The following is a 17,749-nucleotide window of genomic DNA, read 5'->3' as shown; positions in this document are numbered from 1 at the left end:
TGCTGAGTGTCTGTTGTTTACGCTGATGTCATTATTTTTTTCACCTTGGTTTACCTCACCTCAGACTTGGATTTCTAAAGGTCTGACAAGTGACTCGTTTGGACTTTAAATAAGCATTGTCAATATTCAGTACGAATTCTCTTGCCTTCAGGCTGCGGCATTTCGTTTTGCCTTTAGTCAGTATTGCTTTGTTCTCTGAAATGATGTCCCAATTGAATCTAACATACCAGCAGTCCCTGCAACCAGGAAGGAGATATGTCTTCTAGATAGATCATCTTGTATACCTAAACTAACTGTATCAGATCTTCCATATATTCCTTGCTTATATCTTTTTCAGCCTTGTTTCTGATGCATCAATATCAATCGTCATGGCTATTTTAGAAGAAAAGATAATTGTTCATTTGGTTGATAAGTCATGGTTGTTTGCTGATTTGTTGTGAGAGAGAAACACTCATGGAATCATCGCTGGTGTGCAGTACTCGCATGGACGGCTATTTAAATAGTACTCCCTTCATAACTCAAGTTATTTTGAATAGCGACAAGGTTTTCAAAACATAACTTTGACTTCTTGTTTTTATAAAAAATATTATTAAAATATTACATATGATGAATATTAGTATATTTTTATATATATTTGGTCGAACTTTAAAATTTTTTGACTCCTCGAAAAACAAGATATGCATTTATTTGTGGACGCAGAGAGTAATTATGAAAACAACGCTTGGCCATCCATCACCTTCACCTCATCCATGTCGAGCTAGATCAAAGTGAAAAGTTATGGATAAAAGTATTGTTCGCTGATTTGTTATAAAAAAAACACGGCTTATTAACTAGCAGATTCGACAGACAAACTCAAGCGAACATGCTATTAATCCGGGCCTTGTTTAAAATTTTTGTAAAATGAATACTGTAATATTTTTATTTTTATTTGACAAATATTATCTAATCATAAACTAATTAGGCTCATAAAATTTGTCTTATATATTAAAGAAACTATATAATTAATTATTTTTTAATTTATATTTAATACTTCATGTGTCTCGTAAGATTCGATACAAAGCATTACAAAATTTCTCAGCAACGCCCCGATCGACGGAAGCCGGAGCCGCGGCGGCGCACAGTCCCTGCCCTCCCTCACCATGAAAAACCGTGCTCCAGACTTCGGAAAGGCCCATTGAAGTTTCGAGCAGAAACCGACTTCCGCATCAGAGGGCCGAGGCCAATAGCCGTGTGCACAATCCTCGCCTGACGCGTCGCTTCCCAAGATTCATCACTTGCCAGTTGCCAACTGTGCGTTCTTGGCTTTCCATTATCTCCCCTAGCCTTCCTTTTCGATCCTCGCCGCCGGTGACCGGCCGCCGGGTTCGAGGGCTCCTGCTTCTCAAAATCTTCCAAGGCGAAGGCCATCAGGTTGGAGCTCTAGCCGCTGCTTCGTCTTTGCTCGATCTTGGGAAGGAACAACAAGCCTAGCTAAGGTACGGACGGCCTCTCTCGTCGATTCTTTTTTCCCCCTTGTGATGAATCTTGCTAGGGTGAAACATTGTTCTAGGTATGCTCTTGTCCTATCGTCCTGTGCTCTTTTTAAATGATTGCTCTGCTCCTGTGTCCTTTGTGTCCTCTCGTGCGCTCTGCGCTCAGGCGATCCTTGTTTAAGGATTTTAGTAGTCGATGATGATGATGATTTCATAAGAACCCAAGATTTAGCAATCGATTGGTTCTCGGGGCAGGATCTCAGGCCTGTAGATTCCTTGGTGATGGTCAATCTTAGCCCTGCTCGATTATGGACGGTAAACAGTAACCGCTGTTATGGCATTATAAGTGATTCAGACAAGGCGATTTGGGTCTCTTCGTGAGATCGATGGTGAGAGCACATAGCCCAATCCTTGCGCAAGGCTCATCGTTCTTCCCAGCAGTTTCACCGCAGATTGGATGCCAAGGCAATGTTGGTGGTTGCTAGATAGATGCTTATGTCAGGGATTTGGGTGAAGTGGCCTTGCCAAAGGTCTTGTTTGGATGCATGTGTATCTATTTCACTCCGGTGTTAGAGTGGATTGGAATAGAACTTAGTTTAATTTTATTCTAATCTACTTTAACACATGTGGATTTAGATGAATATATGTGCATCCAAACAATGTCTTAGCTGGGTGGTTGAGGGAGGAGTAGATGGCTCAGATTTTGCTGGGTTCTCATATTGAGCCTGAATTTTGTTGGCTGGTCTCCCTAGTACTGGATCTTTGGCTTCCGTTAGGCTTTCTAATGATGAAGCCGGGTGGATGCCTTTGATCTAAAAACAATAAGCAAGTAGATGCATTTTGTGGTAGCCCAGGTGAGTTTGTAACACACGCATTCCTGCACGAATTTCACTACTGCTCATTACCCGGCTGCTCAATGTCGACGGGGCCATGAAGGCACTACACCCAGTGTGCAGCATTGTGTGCTATGTTTTACCTACTTAATCCACGGCATGGTCCATGTGGCATCCTAGTTCATATCATCGTGTGCATGTTTGGTCTGGGTGCATTTCCTTGTTCATGAGGAAGGTACAATAGGCTTGTTTGGTATAGCTTATAAGCTAACTCTGATGGTATGTTTTTTAGCTTTTTTTGGCCATAGCTTCAAACTAGATCAAACCAGCTGGGTTTGATCGTACTTTTGCTTCATTTGTACAAACTTTCAAAAAAGTGCCTTTTTTACCGCTCTACCAAATAGAGCAAATGATTGTTTCAAAACTTCAGCTAATTCAATGAAGTAGGTGGTGAACTCTGCGATGGTGTGGAGGACCCAAAGCTTGTGGCCGCTCTCCTCCACCGCAGGCTGAACCTTCTTGATGGCGTCCGCGGCAGCATCCTTGGACGGTAGCTAGACGGCCCACATATAGTGAGACGCATCATCGACCAATAGAAGAAAGTAGTGTCGCCCTCCCTTAGTCATCGTCACGGGCCCGCAAAGGTCGCTGCGGACGAGCTCCAGCTGCTCGTGCACACGGTACTTGACATAGGTGTCGCAAACCGGCTTGTCATGTTTGATCACCGGTATGCCACGCACCATGGACTGCTTGTTGAGCTGGTGCAGTGCCTCTAAGTGGAGGTGGCCGAACCGCTCGTGCCAGCGCCGGGCGTCGTCATATTCCTTGCGGCGAGGTAGAGGCTGCTTGGCCTCAAGATGGAGGACGTAGAGGCGACTGAGCCCATGGTTCACCTTGACAAGGAGGTGCCCATGATGATCCCAAATGCGAAGCACGACCTAGTCGATCACCTTGGACACGCCTTCATCGAGCTGGCCAAGGCTCATGATGGAGTTGCGCAGTGCCGAGATGAAGTAGACGCCGTGGAGGACTTGGTGCTTGTCGGTCTTGGCTTGGAACACGATTGAGCCAACGCCTTGGACCTCCACTCTTGACGCGTTGCCAAATCATACCGAGCCATGAATAGAGGTGTCAAGGTCAGAGAACAGCTTGTGACGGCTGGTTATGTGGTGGGTCGAGCCGCTGTCTAGGTACCAGCCATCCAGCCCGTCCTCGCGAGAGCCAGTGTTGAGGAACGCATGGGCTCTGGGCTCCTCAGTGTCGAGGTTTGTGTCAGCCTTGGAGTAGAGGACATCCTCCTCTGTTTCCTACACGAGGAAGTCGTGGGCGGGGAAGAAGGCTGCATCATCGTCATCCATCTATGTGACGTGCGCCGCGCTACCACGCTCGTGATGCTCGCATCGAGGCTGAGGGCAATCCTTCGCCCAGTGACCGGCATGATGGCGGTTGAGGCAGGTGTCGTCGTGGTTTGCCTTGCGTTCGCCGACGGTGCCACCAACCTTCTCTCTTTGCTCGTCGATGCCACAGTCGCCATGCTCGCCCTAGGGCTTATGCTTTTTGCCGCTGCACAGACATCGGCGCTGCTCCTTGGACGAGCTGGAGCCGTATCCGCCCTTCTTCTCATTCTTTCGAGCAAGGCACTACTCCTTAGTTAGCATGAGCTTCCCGCCGATAGAGATGGGCTTGGTCGAAGACTCCTTGAGATCGTCCACCATCTTCAACCTTTCGGTCACCTTGACGGTGAGGTCCTGGAAGTTGAGGGACTCAATTGCAATCTTCAGCTGGGTGTACTTCTTTGGTGCCGCGTGAAGAAGCTTTTCCATCGCATGCTCCTCGCATTGAGGTCCTTGTCACCATGGCGGGCCATCTGTTGCTTCAGCGTAGTTAGGCGAAGAGCGAAGTCATCGATCTGCTCATTGGGGCGGACGACGAGGTTCTCCAACTCCTTGTGCAGCCGCTGCTGCGTGATGCGATGGACGTGATCGATGTCGATGCGCGCCGTGGCGATGGAGTCCCACCCCTCCTTGGTCGATGTGATGTCCTCGAGCGGCGCACCCATCTCCATTGGTACTCCGGCGATGATGGCCTTGAGCTCGCGCCGGTCATTGTGGTACATGAGGTCACCGTACTCAATGGCGTCCCACAGCTGGCGTGCCTACATCTTGATCTTCATGAGCAGGCTCCACTCGCTATAGTTGGACTTTGTCAGCATCGGCCTCGATGTGCCCACACTGGAGTCCTTGTACACTGTCTGCTGGTGCTCCGGCGATCGCAAGGGTGCGCGGCACTGCACTAGGCTCCGCGACTCCTTGGGCTGCTGATCCATCTCGTGGCAGTTGTGTTTGTCACTGCCTCCGCTGCTATCGTTGCTTGCTTGGTTGCCTTGATCGCCTACGCGGCTGCGGCCTCTACTGTGGCCAAACGCTGAGCCCGATCGGTGTCCTGGCTAGGGTTGATCACCACGCCTCTGTTGGTGTTGGCGGCGGCTGCTGCTCGCAGAGCACGCTCGCCGGAGGTAGACATGGCCTTTGCTCTCTCCTAACCTGGGTCTAATACCAATTGTTTCTAAACAACTAGAACACAAGTGGAATTTGGACTATCAGAGGGCAGCTTGGCCAACAAGCTGCTTGGATTGTATTGAAAATAGCAAGTGATAACTTAGGATACAAGAGGATGATAACCATTGCATATATATGCAAGTAGTGTACCTACTCTCTAGCATATTCTAACTGCATAAAGCAGATGCTATGATGTCTACTTGGTTGCCAAGGCACCATGATCAACTTGGTTGCCAAGGAACCTAAAAATTACTTGACAGTGAATAGTAAATAGCTATAGTAGGTAACTAGATACATTTTGGGGGTTTAGCACTAGGCTAACACCCTCACTAAATTCCAATAACTAGATACATTTTTGGGGTTCAGTACTAGGCTAACACCCTTACTAAGTTCCATTTGATTATGTCTGATGAAAAGACAACCGTTTAACAATTCGATACCAACAATGCACTTTGTGTGGTTAGAGGCAAGGTTGGGAATTGTGAATTGAATGTTTACTATTGGGTATAACGATTTTATGCGCGAGCAACAATATAAGGATGTATAGCGGATTTATTCCCCAAATTGTTCTTGTAGGATTGCACTCACATCAATGGCACCTAAAAGTAGGTTTAGATCCATGGCCGGGAAAAGAATTGAAAAACAAGTTAGAAAGGATGCAACTATGTTTTGTCCATATGCGAGCAATGGAAGAGACCATGGTGTTGCAAGTGGAGCTAATCATCGTGGTAAGCCCAACATGGGTAGCAACATCGGACACGAGAGAAACATTTTGTCGAGTGAGAAATTGGCTTCATCGACAATGAATGCAAGTAAAACTATCAAAAGAGATAATGTTGTAACTGATGCAAATCGGCGAGATAACAATGCCTCATTGTTAGTTGGACAATCCCCTATCAAGGGCAGTAACACTAGACACATGAACTCTTCTACAATGAATGTAAGTTTGGATCCTTCACTAAGGAATCCTCGCAAAAACAATAGAAGAGATGATGGTGTTCCATACCTTGCTTCACAACTAGATAGACGAAGTCCTACAAAGGATAAGAACATCAAGTACAATAACACATCTGAGATGCATTCGAGTTTGGCAACATTGTCAAGGACGGACAACAAAAGGAGTGTCGTAGTTGAAGCAAATCGACAAGTCAATAACACCTCGCGACCAATCAAGCAAGATCCTCCTAGAAAGATTACCAACACCAAACGAGTACATGCCATCATGCCAAATGGAAATTTGACTCCTTTGGCAAGAAGTTGTAGCAAATCTTCTCAAATGGTCACTCCTTTGTTGAACGAAATGAGACAACCAACTACCTCAAGTTTTAAGAATTCCGATGGACTGGATAGGTACAATGATGCCTTACCTTGTAGGTTAAAGAGGGAAGTAAGCCACCTTGTAGGTTAAAGAGGGAAGTAAGCCTTGATAATGGAGGAGGTTTTATCATCGATAAGCATAGTGATAGGAAATTGACAATTAAAGCAACAGAAGAAGGATCTACTAAGCTGATGAAGAAACAAGGAACCACAGAAGCAAAAGGAGATGATACTAGTGGTAGAAGTCCTATGGGTGAAATCAATGGAGACGCTTATCCTTTTGGGGTCAAAGATTATAGTGAAAGGAATCTATCTTATGGTCTGATGAAGAGACAAAGAGGCAACACGGAAACAAATGAAGATGAAGCCATTGATAATGGTGATATGAATCTCATGGTGGTTGAAGATGGAGATACACAATTGGAGACCCATGATCGTAGACCGATGAATAATAAGAAAAGAGGCATACAATCAAATGAAGTTGGTGATGGTGAAGCCAATGGTAGCTTTGCTAAGATAAATTTGGAATCATTGCCAAAAGATCATGTGTCACTTGGATTGTAGCAATGAAGCTATAAAAGCGGAGAAACTAACTCATAGAAAGTTGAAGAAATGGAGACAAGACATCATGAGAAATGAAGATGAAGAATTACATGTTGATGGTGGTGATCATAGTCCTTTGGATGCTGATGGCGATAGTTCGAGATTTACATCACAAGATCCTATTTCAATAGATTGTCTTGCTGAAGTGCCTGCGCCATTTGTTTTGGAACATGTCAAGCAGCAATGCAACTATTGCTCAAAGCCTATTGATAAACCTATTTGGAGGTATTTTTAGTAGATATGTTGTTGATTTTATAGTATTGTTCAGTTCTTACTATGCTAACATTTTTGTCTATTATTTCAACAGTGGAATCTTTAAGGTAGACGGAGAGGAATACATATCGTTGGCTGGACATTTGTCAACTAAATCATGTGACAAAGTGTGGGAACTTTCAAGATCATTGGTGCCAATTGTTGAAGTGACCAAGCTTTCCAGGTCAATGTTCAAAATATGGGAGACATCAAAACCCTCTTGTAACAGCATTGGCTTGTATTTCTTCCCTAACGAGATGAGGTATCTTACTTAATCTCTGCATTTCATTGCATTACTTGTGCTATCGTTTCTATGTGAAATTTCTTAGTACTGTTTTTTTTTTTTGCGTGTCATAGGCATGATGAAGATCTGGATAAACTAGTGAAGGAAGTCATAGAGGATGATCTGGTCTTCCAGACTGTTATTGGTGAAGCTGAGATGCTGATATTTCCTTCTACTCTACTGCCTGAAAGATATAAGAGTATGTGTAGTTCTTTTTCTTTCTTCAAATAGGATCTCTTTTAATGGACAAAATATGATTCTGCTCCTGATTTGCTGTTCGAAATATGAATTTTGAGAGTAGTCCCAACAAGTATTCATTAGACTTTGCTTTTCCATACATTTCTACTGTTCTGTTTGGTTTGGTCACTCATCATGTTAAATTTTGCAGCTTTTCAAGGGAAACACTACCTGTGGGGTGTATTCAGGCCAAGGCAAGATCAATGTGCTACAGTTACAGAGCCAGTACATGATACAGTGTGTCGTGCACAGGAGAACGAGAAGGAAGAGCAGCATGCCTCAAAGCAACAAGATGAGGTGCAGCAAGTTCACTGCATGTCGCCTGCCAAGAGCATGCAACAAGCTGCAGCTACTAGAGGTGTTCCAGGGTCCCCCGACATGGACTTTCGACCTGAAGCTCCTGTTGAAAGACAACTGGGAGACGAATTGCGTCACACTCTGCACAGTGCTGAAGCTACTGCAGTTGCTCCCAATCCTCCCACCATAACAACTGAAGCTGCTGCTCTTCCTACCAATGCTGCCACCATACCTGCTGAAGCTACTGAAAATGATACAAATGCTGCCACCATACCTGCTGAAGCTACTGAAAATGATACCAATGCTGCTACCATACCTGGAAATCAGGGGCGGAGCAGCTCAATGGTCGGGGATCCCCCTGGCAGGTTTTTCTGTTTCGTTGCAGGACAGACTCCAAAACTCGAGCAGCTCATTCAAGAGATGCAGCGTGAAGGTTCGTTAGTAGTTGCTATCCGAGGGGAGGAGATTGGTGGTGGTCTATGGCCCAGCAACATCGCCTCCACTAATATAAGCAGGCCATGAGCTGCTCGCCCGGAAACAGCTGACCAGCCAAAAGGTTTCATGTCAGCCTGAGAGAGGGCTGCCTAGTTTCTGTTGCTGGTTTCCGGTGAAGCACTAGGAAATGTGATGACTTTTGCTGTGGAGTTAGGGAAACTTAGTGTACTTTAGCCCTCTATCAGCTATCTATATGCCTGCCCTTTATCAGCCTTTGTATGCTCATGTGGATGCCTAAGGGACGCCTGTTTGTAGGGTTTCTGTATTCCTGCTAGTAGCCTAGTTTAATGCATGCTTCGTCCTGTAAATATTTTCTACCCTAAGTCAATGGATGTTTCATCCTCAAGTAATTTTATCTAGTATGGCGTACGGGTGCTCCTGCATTCTGATGAATGCTTGTCGTTTCATTCCTCGCTTTGCAATTGTGCCTGAACTTTGCCTGAATTATTTCCTCGTGGAGTGTGGAATACTGAATGCTACCTGAAGTTACTGTGCGCATATTCACTGTTGTTTAGTAAGTTCCTGATCAAGATTTGATACCTGGTGTCTTGATATGTCTTATTTTCCATTTAAATCTATGACGCTGCTGACTCCAGCCGTTTGCCATCTGCTTGAGGTCGAATGGACTATGGAGTTCTATTTCTTGTGTGCTACACATTGGGGAAATTGTTCCTTTCCAGAAGTCTTTGTCGTGTAGCATGGCGATAAACCTTCCTCGCAAAAATAAGTAAATAAATAAAATCTAAATAATACTGAAACGCATGCAGGATCTTTGTTAGGTTTGTACCGGGTGCATTTTCAGTTAGTATACGTGGAAACAAAATTCTCAAAACAAATATTTCAGCGCGTGCGCGTCACGTATAAGGAAAAACAAAAGGAAAGAGGTGCTTCTCAAAATCAAAAGAAAGAAAGAAAAGAATCAAAATCAAAAGAAAGAAAGAAAAGAAAAGGAATATACAACGTCGGCGGATGTGAATCCCGAACCGAATCTGCTCAGAATCCAGACGGCCAAAAAAAAAAAATCCTCAATCGGTCAGTTTCCGTGATATCCGCGCTTCCAAATTCCATACTCCGCACGAATCGGCGGTTCCTCATACCCAAACCGCCTCCAAGCGCCTATATAATGAAGTCCAGGGCACGGCCGGAAGCCTGCGCTTGTGTGTTCTGCTCTGAGAGCCTCTCCCTGTTTTCCGACGCACCCTTTGATTTCGCCGAGTCGTCGGCAGCCGGGCGTCCGTGCCTCTCTTCTTGTTCAATCTGTCTACGCCTCTCTTCTTGTTCAATCTGTCTACGCGAAGAGCTTCAGGTATGCGTGCACACCTGTCTGCCTAGCTAATGTTAATTTCTGTTCATTGGTCATTGGTTTGAGTTAGCTCTTCTACATTGTTTTCACATGTACTGTGTGGGTATATAAGATAGAATTTACTTTTTCACAAACATGCATGATGAATAACAATATAAGTTGTAGAGTTACGTATATAAAAGGATTCTTGTTTGAATCCATATTCACGTTGGCTGTAGATCTATATTAGATGGGCTCAGTGTTAGAAACTTGTTAAACAAGTGGGATGGATTGTTTTTACCTAGTATTACCTTTATCTTTGCTTAATTATTTCGCGAGACATACGTGAGAAAACTGTTAATTTTGTGAAGCTCATTAAAAACATTGGAATTCAGAACGGAGAAAAGAATATATATATATATATATATATATATATATATATATATATATATATATCAATGTAATGCTCGAGGTTTATCATTTTATTATATTACTAGATGAAATCAACAAAAAGAAAGATTTACCGGTGTTTTTTTATGAGGCCCCCTTGTTTCTTAGTGCTAAGTTGAAACAATATATATTAAAAGGATTGGTCAGCCTTGCAATTTTGTTATATAAAAAAAATATAGCACTATAGTCATTGCTTTGTTTTCTATGCTGGTAACAGGGATGCCAAGCCATATAGAATCTTTCGGCCCAAAAAGACTGATGGCAACTGGATCAACAAGGAATAAGTCCGAAATTTATATTAAGTTTTTGAAGGAGTTTCATAAATTTCGAGCAAATATGTGTCCTATTGTGAATAATGCCAATCAAAAAGTGAACTTTGGTTCATTAATAGACAAACAATTTCCTTCAAAGAATATCAACATTGGTCAGCCAAGTGCAAAAATAGTGCATAGTTCATCAATGGTAAAGGGTGTTAGCAAGTCGAATCATCTTTCTACATCAAAGGGTTTGAATCAGCCCACTACCTCAAGCTTCAAAAGAGGCTTGATTTTGGTAGAGAAACAGAAGGCTATTTGGAGGTCCAGAGTCAATGGAAAAGATAGCTTGAAGGAAACACATGCCTTAGAAAGGAAACGAGAGGCGAATGATGCTTTACAACCAACTCAATTGAAGGCTATGCCAGGGTTGGTTCCAAAGACAACCGATAGATTGGGTCAATATAGTGACTCATCGTCTCGATTAAAGAAGCAAGCAAGTTTTGATAAAGACATTACTAGTGCAAAACATAGCACTACAAAATTAGAGTTCTCAAAGGATGTATGTATAGTTCCTAAAGACAGTTGCACGACTGAAGGTAACAATAGACAAGATGAAATTGTGATTGACAATGACAAAGAAAATGTGAAATTTGGTGAATATAAGGAGGGATACACTACAAAGGCAAAACATACTCTGGATTCTACATTGTCAGACATCCATTGCAATTCAGGGAGCATCTCTTCATATCCGTTTGGTAGAGATTTTCCAAAATTGCAAAGAGACAACCATTCTATGAACTCGACTTCTGAAAATGTTGAGAAAAGAGGGCTTATGGAAAGAAGCATGGGCCGGTTTGCTAATTGCAATGGAAAAAACAATAATAACAATTCTGTATCCAAGAAGAGGAAGGAACCATTGTCTACAGAAAATTCTAAGGCACTCGATGATGATAGTAATGTTGGAGTACAAGTGGATAATATGAGTTGTAAGCAGATGAAGAAACTCAAACAATCTAGAGTAACAAGGAAAGATGAAGCAGAAGATAATGGTGGTGATCTTAATCATGCGGGTGTGGAGGACGGCACCATTAGTATTTTAAAGAAAGATCACGCTAAAGTCTTAGTGTCATCATGCATTGAACAACATGCATTCGAAGCCCATTGACAAACCTACTTGGAGGTATAATAGATTCTATATTTTAAAATCTTCAAAGTATTATTGTATTGTGCTTTATGTTCTAATAATGTGTTCATTATTTATGTCAACAGTGGCATCTTTAAGACAGATGATAAGGAATATATATCATTGGATGGACATTTGTCGACCAAATCATGTGAGAAAGCATGGAGTTTGTCCAAACAATTGCTTAAAGTGGTTGAAGTGAAAAAGATTTCGAGATTGGAGGTGCAGCCGAAGGCATGGGAAGTATCAAAACCGACTGCCGATGACATTGGCATCTATTTCTTTCCTCAAGAAATGAGGTGTGTTTCTTAACCTTTTCATAACTTTTCACCACTATCATCCTTGATAATTAAACATCCTAATAATTTTCTCTTTTCCATCATTAGGCGAGATGAAGGCTTGGACCAACTAGTTAGAGAAGTCATGCAAAATGATTTAGCTTTGCGGGCTATTATTGGTGACGCTGAGATGTTGATATTCCCTTCTATTCTACTACCCAATCATCACCAGAGTATGTGTTCCCCTTTTTGAATGTTCTCTTCCCTTACATTGCTTTTATGTTCGATCGAAGTTAATCCCATAGTCACAAAAATCCCGGGTCGATAGGGTTGAGGAACATGATATGCTTACTTGAGAGAGTTTTTTACAAGGCATAGTCCAAGATAACCCCGCATACTCATGTCAAGGACGATGTTCCTGGGCAGAGGCCGGGTTGTTGTTCTCTAACCCTACTTTATGTGATGTGACTATGAGCAAGCCTTGTTGGTTGTTATGCATGATACCTTGTTCCATTCTTTGGTTCATTGACACATCAATTTCTCTTGTTTTGCAGCATTTCAGGGAACACTACCTATGGGGAGTATTCAAGCGTAGAAAAGACAAAGGTGTTGTGGTTGAAGAACGACTTAGTGTTTTTATGAGGCGTTATGAGATGGTAAAGCAGCAAAATGTTGTCCCAAACCAACCTAATCATATGCTATCAGGTGAAGAACCAAATCAAGAGATGATTAGTATGGTTAGCCATATGCTACCAGGTGAAGAACCAAATCAAGAAATGATTAGGATGGCGAGCACCATACATTTGGGAAGACATATGTTGTCTTTTCATAAAAGTACTCAAGAAATTGAAGCTAGCCATCTCAAAGGGCCAACCAACGAGGGCTTTGATCTTAAAGCTCCTGGTGAAGAATGGGGGCAAGAAGAAGCTACTCCAAAAGCTAATCCTGTTGCTACTAATGCCGTTGCATTACCAGCAAGCCATGAACAGATTAACCCTAGTATGGGACATACCCCATGCAAGCTGATGGGTTTTGTTGTCCGAAAAACTCCAAAACTTGATCGAATTATCCAAGAGATACAGCAGGAAGGTGCATTGATATTTGCTATGCAAGGGGAAATGGTTGGTGATGGATCTTGGACAGGCAGCAAGGCTACTGCCACTCAAAAGTAGAGGCCAAGGCATGAGGTGCTCTCTAGAAACATCTAGGTGGCGAACGTTCCTTGTCAGCATCAACAGAAATCTGCCAATGTCCTGGTACGAGATCATACCGATTTGGGCTTCATTGGTGGGGTCAGCTGCATGGAAGTTGAGAAGAAAATGGACTTGGATTACAGTAGCCTTTGCACGTTTTGTACTGCTGCATATGTATCTTCAAATGAAACTTCTTGCTGTTAGTTCACATTCCCTACTATTAGTAATAGTAATACTTCTTACTTTACTGTAGTTTTGGTGTGGTTTCGACCAAGACATCAGTTGTTGTGTGTGCATGCCCATTCACCAGTTGGTTTATATATCTTCTCGCCTCTTTAATTTTTTATTTATATTTATATCTATATCTATATTTTTGTGGCCTTATTCCCTACTAGTATAGATGAACGCTATAATCATTGAATTCCATGTTTATGAGTTTGCTAATCAAGCAACATACACATAGAAGATCCGAGGCCAAATAAATCAATCTATCTAGAGGCAATTGATATAGAACCGTTCCTGGAAAATATGTATGGGTCTGTATCTTCCCTTATCTCTTCCTCTCTTGTATTCACGCGCGCACTGCAGGTCTGCATATCGTCTTTTGGTCTCCATCTCTCCTGCCCACTTGCATCCCTCTCTCCTGTAGTCGAATACTAACGATCTACCCATAGCTGGGAATATTTTAAAAAGATTAAAATTCACCACAGGTTTCTAAACATGTACCGTTGTGTTATCTTGGTCCCTAAACTCGTAAATTGATAGTTTAGGTCCTCAAACTTGTTTATCTATGTCATCTCAGTTCCTAAACTTGTCTAGTTGTGTCATCTCAGTGGCTAAACTTAGGAATTACCCGTTTACATCCTTAAACTTGTGCAATAGTGTCATCTCAGTCCCTAAATTTGATTTTGAGTCTCATCTAAACCAAAACAGGGCGATCACTACTACACGTTTTATTTTTTTGCGTAGCGTTTCACAAAAGGGCTTTGAGGCGAGCATTACTTTTGCCCACTACAGTTATTCACGGCCGGCTGAAGCGAGCCAGCTCACTGGACAACCGCCACTGTTAATAATTAACTGTAGCAGGCATTGTAGATATTAACCGTGGCGGTTGCTTATAATACCCGCCACAGTTAATCATTACAATAAAAAATAATTCATAACTTTTTCATATAAATTTGTTTATGAAGACAAACTTTATATTAAAACTGTAGCTCTCGCCGTGATCTACAACTTTGTAGTTGAAAAGTTTATGAATTGAAACTGTTTAGGGTCCAAAAAAATATTATTTTATGTGTGCAGATTTTGAAATTTAAAATTTATAATTATCAAACAATCTCAGATGTTGACATGGTCTACGCAAAAGTTATAGTTCTCGATAGAATCTATAACTTTGTAGTTAAAAAGTTTTTAATTTGAATATGTTTAGAGTCTCAAACATGTGTTCGAAGGTTATCGATTTTGAAATTTAAAATTTTGAATTCCTAAATGATCTCCAATGTTCACATAGTTAATATCAAAGTTCTAGTGGTTTACCTGATCTACATGGTTGATATTGGTAAGTTTTTTATTTAAAGTCACCTAGAGTCTCAAATATCTGTTTCAGTGTTTGAAATTCACATATTTTAAGGCTCAAATTTTTTGACTTTTTTAAACTATCTCTAATGGCGATACATCGTATATTAAAGTTGTAGTACTCGAGAAGATTTAAAACTTTGTAGTTAAAAGTTTTTTTCATTTTAGTTCATTTAGTAGGCAAAATACCCAATGTAAGATTACGAAATATTGATATAAAAAGATTGCATAATATATATATACACACAAATGATTGTGTGGTGTAGTGGTAGAGGGCATTAGTGTTGGGTGAGGGGTTCTAAGTTTGATTCTTTAGAGTCGCAAGTTTTTAGTTTTTTGGATTTTTTTTTTGCGAACATTAATCAAGGCATGTATTTTAAGGCAACCGCCATGGTTAATATAATCTTATGATCGTGGCAGTTGCAAAAACCGCGGTAAATACAAAAGGCCTACCACGGTTAAGTTTTCCTACAGTAGTAGATCTAAAATATATCAAAAAATAATTAATAACTTTTTTATATAAACTCGAATGAAGACAAACTTTATATCAAAGTTATAGCCCTCGACCTGATCTACAACTTTGTAATTGAAATGTTTTGAATTAAAACTGATAAGGGTCCAAAAGTTTTGTTATAAATTTACAGATATAGATTTTAAAATTTAAAATTTAGAATTATCAAACAATCTTAGATATTGACATGATCTATATGAAAGTTATAATTCTTAATAGATCCACATAACTTAATTTTAAATTTAAATTTTAAAATCTATAAACTTATAAAAATATTTTGGGACCCTAAATAGTCTCAATTTAAAAACTTGTCAACTTTAAAGTTGTAGATCACGTTGATGACTATAATTTTCATATAAAGTTTGTGTTTATTCAAGTTCATATAAAAAATTATAAATTATTTTTTATATAGAGTTTTTAGATTTATGCTATTTTGACCCAGATGAGACTCAAAACCAAGTTTAGAAATCAACATGACACAACTGAATAAGTTTGAGGACTTATATGTGGATTTTCAACTTTAGAGACCAGGATGGCATACTTGAACAAGTTTAGAGATCTAAACGGTCATTTTGCGAGTTTAGGGACTAGGATGACACAACCACACAAATTTATATATATATACACACAAGTGCTATTCTACATCCTAGGTGTAGAATAATATTCTACACCAAACTGTTGTACTGAACAAAATTCAGTATTGTTCAGTACTTGTGTTTGAGTATTTCAGTGTCATGCGTGTAGTTAGAAATGATACTGTACTGCTCAGTATTTTTTCTACTCAATTTTAACTTGCGGTGTAGAATAATATTCTACACTTAGGGTATATAGTAGCGCTATTCTACACCCTAGGTATAGAATATTATTCTACACCGCAAGTCAAAACTGAGTAGAAAAAATACTGAGCAATACTGGAGAACCTTGAGTATCATCCCGTCCAACACCCAGGACCATGAAATAGTGAACAATACTGAAATATGAATACTGAACGATACTGAATTTTACTCAGTATAACAGTTCAGTCTAGAATAGTATTATATATATATATAATATACCATCTGCAACCTATTGACATTTATTATACATTATAAATATTAATATATTATTGCATAATATGTTTAGTCAAATCTTAAAATTTTTAATTGAGCAAGAAGCGAGATGTATATTTATTTTAGAAAAAAGCATAAATTTAGACTAACGCTTGTGTATTTTAACTAGAATAACGTTTTTAAGACGGAGGAAGTGTTTTGATAAGAGCAAGTACAATAATGAATTTATGGTCAAGTTAATCAGTATTTTTACTGATGTGGAGGAGGGAAAAGAGATCATAACTCTTATTCCAACATTAAGCTAGACACACAAGTATAAGCATATATGGGCCAAAACAATGGTGTACGTGGGGAGAAGCAGGAAAGAGAAAATGAAAATATGGTCACATATAATAATAAAAAACTTTTTTATAAATAAATAGGAGACAACAATTGTATGACTTCGCTTTTCTAAGGGCAGTTTCAATGTTGTAGTTTCTATACCTATTAATTTTTATAGACATTTTATATAGAAATTATGGTCCCAATGAATAGTTTCTACAGAATATTTTTTTATCCAATCACATTCATTCTCTCTCCATTCTCAACCAATTATATCAGTTTATGTCTTAGATCTCGTGTAGACATAGTTTCTAACTTAGACCTCAGTTTCTATGATTTTTGCTCTCTCTCTCTTCAATAATTACTTTACCACATTAACAAAATGCTTAGGTGGTAATACAATAAATGTATATAGAAACCATGATAGTTTTTGCATTGGAAGTGTCCTAACTTGTCTTGTAGCCAAGTACTCCCTCTATCTCAAATTATAGACGTTTGACTGCAAGTTTGACCATTTGTCTTATTTTAAAATTTGCGAAAATCAAATTTAAGTTATTTTTGAAGAAATTTTATTAATTAACCAAGCCACGACAAAAGAAATGATATTTTGGATAAATTTTTGAATAAAACAGGTAATCAAATTTGTTGTTAAAAAAGTCAAATGTCTTATAATTTAGTATGAATTGATTACTTAGGCCTTGTTTAGTTCACTCCGAAATCCAAAAAGTTTTCAAGATTCTCTGTCACATCGAATCTTACGCCACATGCATGAAACATTAAATATAGACAAAAACAAAAACTAATCACACAGTTTGACTGTAAATCACGAGACGAATCTTTTGATTCCAGTTAATCTATGATTGGACAATATTTACCACAAACAAACGAAAGTGCTACAGTTCCGAAAACTTTTCAGTTTCCTTCCATCCCAAAACTCCGTTAAACTTATTATTCTTTTCGAGGGTCTTCTTTTTCGACAACCTACCATGGCGACCGATCCGGGTAACTCTCGTTTTAGATTTCCGTGTCACAAGTTTAATTATATTTATAGAAAACATATTTAATAATTGTATCTCTAAATAAATTTATTTAAACTTATAATATTAATTATGTACGATAAATATTAATATTTTTTAATATATATTTAATCTTTTGAAAGTTATTTTTAGACAGGGAGTAGGTGACAGCTGACAAAACCTGGGCCATCGTCCTTCACGTCAAAGGACGCCGACTGTCGTCTCGTCTCGTCTCAATAAACGCACGCAACACCACCCTGCACCGCGGTGGCGCACGTGGCTGCACA

General features: G+C 40.1%; 1 protein-coding gene across 3 annotated transcripts; it reads left to right on the top strand.

Annotated features, from left to right (window-relative positions):
• On the top strand, positions 1,072-13,312 carry LOC8073472. 3 transcript variants are annotated; one of them, XR_002446811.1, is made up of 5 exons: positions 1,072-1,475; positions 10,297-11,516; positions 11,606-11,818; positions 11,906-12,030; positions 12,352-13,312. XR_002446811.1 is itself a non-coding variant. In XM_021446038.1 (4 exons), the coding sequence occupies exons 2-4, from the start codon at positions 7,224-7,226 to the stop codon at positions 8,372-8,374; spliced, it is 867 nt and encodes a 288-aa protein (XP_021301713.1). In that variant the 5' UTR covers positions 1,091-1,475; positions 7,091-7,223; the 3' UTR covers positions 8,375-8,754. The 3 variants fall into 3 exon arrangements, 2 of the variants coding, with proteins under 2 accessions (XP_021301713.1, XP_021301712.1); XM_021446038.1 differs by lacking the exons at positions 10,297-11,516; positions 11,606-11,818; positions 11,906-12,030; positions 12,352-13,312 and adding exons at positions 7,091-7,297; positions 7,393-7,517; positions 7,707-8,754 and having other exon boundaries at positions 1,091-1,475; XM_021446037.1 differs by lacking the exons at positions 1,072-1,475; positions 10,297-11,516; positions 11,606-11,818; positions 11,906-12,030; positions 12,352-13,312 and adding exons at positions 4,459-7,008; positions 7,091-7,297; positions 7,393-7,517; positions 7,707-8,754.

The sequence above is a fragment of the Sorghum bicolor genome, chromosome 8 (assembly GCF_000003195.3).
Source record: "Sorghum bicolor cultivar BTx623 chromosome 8, Sorghum_bicolor_NCBIv3, whole genome shotgun sequence".
Taxonomy (NCBI): domain Eukaryota; kingdom Viridiplantae; phylum Streptophyta; class Magnoliopsida; order Poales; family Poaceae; genus Sorghum; species Sorghum bicolor.
The sequence above is the reverse complement of the archived record's forward strand: the minus strand, read 5'-3'. Positions and strand labels throughout refer to the sequence as shown.